Here is an 8011-nt window from a genome sequence, read left to right as displayed (position 1 = left end):
TTTGCAATAGTGATTTTCGATATCTATCACTTCTTTTGCATTTATTAGGTTGAATTCTTCTATGGAGGAGAATTTTCCTCTCATTAACTATTTGATAACACTAGAGAAATACCTATAGAAGATACAAAATAGGTACTTAATTTTCCCCTTTCATCAATATTCACAATAATGAGTTCTCAGAATACATGAGAAACCTCCAAATGACCATTTTTATGTACTCACGATAAACATGTAGAGTTTATATCTTTCATGTATTTTAACTTGTTGTAGTCATTATTTTTTTTGATACTCAAATTGCCCCATTTTTTAACAGATTTATTTATTTATGCATACAAGAACTGGGTACAGACCAGAGGCACAGGGGGTGTGAGAGGGTTCACCAGAGACAGAGTGGGGAGAACAGGTGGATTGACTGAGGGGAGCAGCAGGCAAGACAGGAAAGGTCCACCATGCTATGTGCTGTAATTTAACCCTTGTGCCACCTGGAAGGGCCAAATATTGTCCCATCTTAGGCCCAATGGTAATCCCTTCAAGATACTTCCTATGTTCTGTTATGATTCCCATTGGCTGATGATGATTCAAGCATCTTCCAGATTTCATCCTCCAGACACTTGGCTACCATTTCTCCATGGATGAAATTGGAATGGAAAATGATGTTTAGAGACAACAGATTAGGGTTGCTTATTGTTATTGAATTATCACTGTTTCTGTTTTTAAAGATTTATTTTTTATGCATGCAAGAATTGGTGTGTAAACCTTAAGTGTGTATGTGGGGGTGGGGGGGATGGTTGAGAAGACTCACCAGAGAGAGTGGAGAACAGAACAGGCAGATCTACTGTACCTGCTGAGGGGAGCAGCGGGTGAAACAGGAGAGGTCTGCTGCACCGTGTGGGGTCAGCTCCCTGGCCAGGGATCAACTTGTGCTGCAGTGACTACAGATAGCATGACAATGCTGTGTCTTTAACCCCTGCACCACCAGGGAGGCCCAGCATTGTCACTGTTCTGTCTTTTTGGTTGACAGGTTTTTGTTTTGAGAAAAAAATTACAAGTTTAGACTAATATTTTCAAAGCAAATTTAAGATGTATTTTTACTTGATTTCCTTAATTTGACATTTATATCTATTTTCCCTTTTGCTGAGAAGTGTTTTTTCTTGTGATATTAGCATAATTATTTGTTTTGTCCTAACATATACTAATCCTCATTTCAAAACAATAGGTGTGTTGCTACTATTAATTCTGTTACTCACTGTACTTTATCTGTCCTCATTTCTTTGCCACAAAATGCAACACGCAAACATAAAAGCGCCTACCTACATATTTTGATGATCATTGTATGTCATTATACTGAGGTCTTGCTTTTCCCTTACTACAGCATATTATTTTATTATAAATATATGTAGGTTATTTTTAATGTTTCTGACAGAAACTTTGCATTATTCCTCATGTTATTATCTGTTGAAAACTGGTGATAATCTACATGTTCTAAAAAGGTTATCATTAAACCAGAATTTCCTTATAATCTGGTTAAATTTAATAAAGACAGATGGCAAATGCTGGAAAAGGTGCAAACTTTCAACTGAGCATAGTATAATACTTTGAATAAACACCATTGGAGAAAAGAAAAGGGCCCCAAAAATGTAAGCTGGGAAAAGCTAGCTTTAAAGTATCAATAACCTATAATTTTACTGCTAATTAAAAAATGACGGCTATTTGTCTTAACACAGATTCCCCGGAAAAAGCCTGAAGCAAAAGTCTACATGCTAATAGTTAATTTAAGGGGAGGGTATCATTTGCAATCTCAGGAAAGTAGCAGAGAGGGGAAAAGTGAAGTAAGGCAGAGAAGGGAGAACAAATAAATGAGGCAGCTTCACAACAACAGTTTCCTAGTGGTTAAGAACATTCCATGAAACTTCGTGCACTTCTTGATTATGTCACCTAACCCTTGCTGAAAGTTGCTGGAGAAGCCAGAAACTTTGTTGGTCCATTCAAGCTGAAGGCCAGACACTGGGGTGTGTGCTTGTGGGTCAGTTTCATGTGTGGGGCCTCTTTGATCTGTGCGGGTGGGAGGTAGGGGTAACAGTGGCCAAACCACAACTCAGAGGAATGGCTTCTCCCGCCCTGAAGTCTACCAGGCCATGGAGGTAAGTCCAGCCAGCCAATCTGTGTGGCACATTAAATTGGGCCTGATTTACAATCCAAAATGAAATCATCTATCTTCTGTTTTTAGTTAGAAATCTTGGGTAACAAAATCTGTTTCAGATACAGATCTAAAAAACATCTGAAAAAGTCATCTACTATTTTCCCTTAACTTTAACTGACCATAAGTACTTTTATTTTTAAAAATTCTGAAGAATATTTCCCTCACTTGCTCATTCTAGTAACTAAACATAGCATTTAAACCTCAAAGAATAGCATACTTGTTACTAAGTGAATTACCCTGTGCATTAATAAAAATGTGATTCTACAACAATTTCTAAATTCTGAAACTTTTGGTGATTTGAGGATGGTAAAGAAAAATTCAAACCTGGTCAGACACATAACTTTATATAATGAGATTTATAATTTCCCTTTAGAAAGAAATCACATTTCTGATAAAATTATTATATTCAAATTACAATAAATTCTAATGAAATTAATGAATATTCTGAGTAACCACCTTCTCTTACTCTGTTGTCAGTCAAAAGTTTAGTGACCTGTCTTAGTGTCACTAGTTACTTTTTAATTTTTACTAAATATCTCTAAATTAAGTTAATCTTTAAATTATTCAGCTTTGGGTCTCTTGTGGAAATTTTGACATAAAACTTCAATTTATGTGCATATAATGTGAAGGGTTTTTTTAAGCCATCATGAGATTCACATAGCAAAATCTATAAATATTGGTGTAGTAACAGACATGACTATGTGTGTGTATGTGAGTCCCACATTCTTTCTCATCCTGACTACCATATTGTAATTACAATAATTCTAGAAGCCTCTCAGAGCAAAAAGTTCTATTCAGAGGTTGCAAGCGAGCTTGAACTAGTTTCTTGACTTGCTGTGCTATTAATACAGTAAACATTAATCACACTTATGTGGAGGAGAGAGAGAGAGAAAGTGGTATTTCAAGCAAAACCTCTCTCTCCATCATTGGTAACATCATTTTCTATATAGTAAGAACACAGGTGCTCACTAAATAATTTTGAGATCAATGAATGAATGACCATCCCTCTGGGACTATCAGATATACTATTTCTTCAAGGCAAAGAGATGTAGTAGATATCTCCAGCTTTCTTCCTGTTCTAGGACTCTGTGGTTTCTTTGACTATTAAGAATTGGCCAGATTGCAGATGTATCCTAAAATTTGAAAGCAAAATGCTTTCAGATGAAAGGCAAGGAGAAAGTATTTCTCAATATGTCCACTTTAGCATCAGAGAAGCCTAATAAATATTATCATTTACAAGGAGAAGAAATGTAAAGTGATTTAAAAGAAAAAAAAAGTGACTACCTATAGCACCGTGACTGGAATAAGAACTTTGCCAACTTTTCTTCTACCTGATAATTAGCCACCCTGTTTTCAGTTGTGCTCACAGGACTAAGGACAGCTGCCTTTCAGCTGTACAATTTCTTAAACCGATAAAGAAAAACTGCTGAAGTCATGAGGCTGTTCAAGGCAGAGCCCCATGTGAGTCATATGAAAGCTGCACCACTGCTGACCTCTGGCAAAAAGGGAGTGACTGAGGACAGCAGAGGCAGAGGGGGAGAGGCTCAAGTGCGGGCTTTCTCCTTGAACCTAGAAGATTATGGGTCAAGAGCTGTGTGCAAGCACGCTCCAGCCTGGATGCAGCTGCCATGGCTGTTGGGAGGGAGGAAACGCACACAGCTGTCGGAGGAGCGCGCCTGTGACCGCGGAGGCTGCGATCCAGGTATCTTTATCCCCCGGAGGAGCATCTTCCTCTTTAGATAAACCAAGGACTTCAGAGACTCCCTTTCTGAAGTAGGGTCAGATTTTCCAGCAGTAGCTTTAAACCATAAATTAAAAAAAAATCTTATAATTACAGAATCTATGGCTATTGTTATCAACTTAGGGATCTTTTTTCCTTGTAAACCAAAGGGGAAATTATGCTATGCCTGGGGTTACAGGAAACGCACTTCAAGTGAGAAAGTTGCTCTCCTGAAATTGCTGAAGTATTAAATTGCAAAGTTGACCCTCAAAAAGCATGCTGCAGTATTGCTATACTATGGATTCAAAATGTCAGTCATTAGCTCCTGTTTATTAGAATAGTAAACTAGAAAATTATTCTCCCAAAGAGAGAAAATAAAGGAAGGGGGGGGGGGGAAGCCTGCATTAAACAGAAAATTGGAAACCATCCATCTATATAGAGTCTGACTTACTTAAGGATTAAAAGCATTTTTGGGTGTAGAAAAATGTGTTGTTTCAGCAGTTGATAGCATTATGGTCTCTTTTAGGGATCTGACATTTAGGTAAGGACTTGCTTTTTGAGGGTGTAGAAAGCTTAGGAAAAAAATTGAAGAGTGAAAATTAGGCAAATAAAGAAAAAATGATTTATGTCAGCTACTGAGTCTTGACTTTGCAAAAAATCTTATTTTTGTGTTTTCTTTTTTCTCTAGCTAACAGACCTAAAAGAAGCATCATGTTCTATGACTTCATTTCACCCCAGGGGACCTCAGGCTCTCCATGCCCGGAAGTTCAAGAGTAAAGGGCCATGGAGTAATTGTGATTCTTTTCAGGAAGAGGATCTGAGGCAGGGTGTTCAGTGGGTGAGTGAGCAGCTGCTGTTGATCAAGAAGAAATTAACATTGGCTTGTCTAGGGCCACTGGCTGGCCCTTCCAGTGCTGTTACTTAGCAGGCCTTCCCAAGTATATTCTGGGAATACCACTATCTAATTTTTCCTGGGGGGTTGGGGGGTGAGGAGGGAGGAAGGCGGATGTAGGGGAGACCAACACTGAAAAAGTGCTCTTTTTTTCTTTTCCATCTCTGTCCCTGCCCCATTCCCCTTAAACAGAGGAAGAGTCTCCCTTTTGGGGTGGCCTCATCTTACTTGAACTTGGAGAAGCTAGGTGAAGGTTCTTATGCTACAGTTTACAAAGGGATTAGCAGGTGAGTGACTCATAGCTGGTAGAGACTTCAGAGTTGAGGAGTCCACCTCCCCAACCCTCACTTGACATGATAAAGCCAGGTGGCACATGGCAGAAGTTCATGGCTTCTGGGATCTGAGCACAACATCAAGGTCAATAGGAAGTGACAGGTAGTTTGTAGTTTAAAGATTCTAGAAAGGAAAACAAATATATCCTGCCCATATTTCAACCTTTCAGCTGTTATCAGCTTTCCTTTTCTTTAATTCAAGAAAGTAGACTTTCTCTACCAGTGACCCAGAGAACAGTGACTGCTCCTCAGCCAGGTGACACCATTAGTAAGGTGTCTAAAGGATTTTCATATCCCTCCTTAAATCACAGTGACAGATTTTCTGTGGCAACCTTGAGAGTTTCTTCCTTCATTCTTCCACTTGGTCTTCAGGAGAAACTGAAGTTGGTTTCTAAAAAGTATGACATTAAAAAAAACTAATCAACCCTGAGTTTTATACATATGCTAAATATACAAAATAACTGGAGAATGAAAATACTGCTTATCCAGAAGTCAAGTGCCCATTTTGACTGACAACAACCTTTGCCAAACATACTTGAAAACTCTATGGGCTTCACTGCTTTTTAGTCGAGGTGGGAAACTCCAAAGGTCTCAGTTCTTTAATTATGTTACTTCACTGGAGCAAAATTCAAGGCTCAATAATGATTAAATGTTAATTTACAAAATTTAATACAGATATAGCAAGACAGAATATTTATTATTTATCTTACTGCTTTGTGATATTATTTTAACTTAGGACAGACTTTTAGAGAAAATATTTTTAAAATTCATATAGAAAAAGAATTTTATTCACTTCCCTAAGCTGTCTCAGGAACTGAGAATATAAAATACTGCCTTCAAGCAATTTAGCTTAGTAAAATAGCAAAGAATACATTAGAAATACTTCTCCAAATGCACTGAAATGTGGAGAAGTATATTCATGGCAGCTTGAATTATAATAGAAAAAGCAAAACTGTGGTCACAAACACTGACCAATTAATTACCAATGAAATAAAATAGATGTATTAATGTGAAAAGATGTTCTATATTTTAAAAGAAAAAGTCAACATATAGCACAATATCAATCTTGTGATTTCATGTAGAAAAAAGAACTCAGATGTATTATACATGCATAAATTTATATGTGCATAGAGAAGTCAAGAAAAATGCACAAGTGCTTATTAAAAGGAGATACCTCTAGTGGCTGAAACTAGAGTGGAGAAAGAAGGATCACTTGAATTTTTCTTTTTTCCCTACCAAGAAAGCATTACATCTATAATTTCAAAGCAATTTTTAAAATATCATGGTCCTAGGCATTTAATAAATTCAGTATCAATTACCACTCTTAAAACTCTGAGCAAAACAGGAAAAGAATGATAATTCCTATTATGATGTAAAATATTAAGAGCCCACATACTATTTTTTTGTTAAATACTGGAGACATTAACTATTTTTAAAAAGATTTATTTACTTATACATACAAGAGTTGGGGTATAGGGGGGTAGCGGTGTAACAGGATTCACCAGAGACAGAGAGGGGAGCAGAACAGGCAGATCTACTGAAATCCACTGCTGAGGGGAGCAACAGGTGAGACAAGAGAGGTCTGCTGTGCCCTGTGGGTCAGCTCCCTGGCCAGAGATTGGACTAGTGCTTCAGTTGCTGAAGACAGCTTGATAGCACCATCTTTAACCCTTGTACCACCAGGGAGACCTCTGGAGAAATTACTCTTAAGTGAGAGATAGGGCAAAAACGAACACTATCCATTATTGTTAAAGGTTATCATAATGTTGTGTGCTCCTTGGTGGCGCAACGGGTTAAAGCACCACATTATGAAGCTCTTGGAAGACACTGCAGCATGAGTTCCATACCCAGCAGGGAGCTGACCCACATGGCGCAGCAGACCTCCTCTGACCTGCCTGCTGCTCCCCTCAGCAGTGTACTTTGTCAGTCTGCCTGTTCTGCTCCCCACTCTGTCTCTGGTGAATCCTCTCACCCACCACATCTCAGGCCTTTACCCCAGTTTGGTAAGCATAAATAAATATTTTTTATTCATTATATTCTAGTCAATACAGTGAGAAAAATATACAAAATAATTTTTATGAATTATAGTATTTTGACAAAAAGACAGAAAAACCATCTAAGAAACTACTAGAATTATTAATATAGAACAATAGGAAGGTGAATGTTTGTAAGATCAAAATATAATTATCAAAAATTATATATTAAAAACCATTTGGAAATGTAATAAGGGAAATTACTCTCAGAAGCAACAACAACAAATTCATTAGCATAAAAAATGGGCAGAAATTCACATAAAGATTCACCAAGGGATATAAAAAACTTGAAGAAAGAGGCAGGCAGACAGGCAGGTATTCATTCTACTAACAAAGTACCAATTATGTATGGGGACTCCTTGGTGGCACAAGGGGTTAAAGTCTCAGCACTATGAAGCTATCCTCAGCCACTACAGCACAAGTTTGATCCCCAGTCAGGGAGGTGGCCCACGTGATACAGCAGACCTCTCCTGTCTCACCTGCTGCTCCTTCAGCAGTGTATTTCACTCAGTCTGTCCTGTTCCCACTCTGTCTCTGGTGAATCCTGTCACCCTCCTGCACCTCTGGCCTGTACCTCAGTTCTTAATGCATAAAAAAAGTACCTACTATATGCCAGAAACTATTTTAGCCAATAATGATCACTGGAGAACAAAACAGACAAAAATCCCTACTCTTATGGAGTATTCATTCTTGTGGGGCTAAAAGAGGAAATACAATAATTAGTAAAACACTGAGTTTCTCAAAGAGTGAACATGCTTTGGAAAAGAATAAAGCAAGTGGTGTCACTGAGAAGGGAACACTAGAACAGAGACTCAGACATAGATAAGGAGTAAA

General features: G+C 37.9%; 1 protein-coding gene across 1 annotated transcript in view; it reads left to right on the top strand.

Annotated features, from left to right (window-relative positions):
• Positions 1-3693: 3693 nt before the first annotated feature.
• The window catches only part of CDK15 (cyclin-dependent kinase 15), a 79139-nt gene continuing 74821 nt past the window's right edge, over positions 3694-8011 (top strand). Inside the window, exons 1-3 of the mRNA XM_004674385.2 lie at positions 3694-3902; positions 4609-4758; positions 5005-5099. Of these exons, the coding sequence (XP_004674442.1) occupies positions 3780-3902; positions 4609-4758; positions 5005-5099 (368 nt within the window). The 5' untranslated portion in view covers positions 3694-3779. The remainder of the gene's footprint in view (positions 3903-4608; positions 4759-5004; positions 5100-8011) is intronic.

Source organism: Condylura cristata, unplaced genomic scaffold (genome assembly GCF_000260355.1).
Source record: "Condylura cristata isolate star-nosed mole 26May11 unplaced genomic scaffold, ConCri1.0 scaffold00002, whole genome shotgun sequence".
Lineage (NCBI taxonomy): Eukaryota > Metazoa > Chordata > Mammalia > Eulipotyphla > Talpidae > Condylura > Condylura cristata.
Note: the sequence above shows the minus strand (reverse complement) of the source record. Positions and strands in the feature narration are given on the sequence as shown.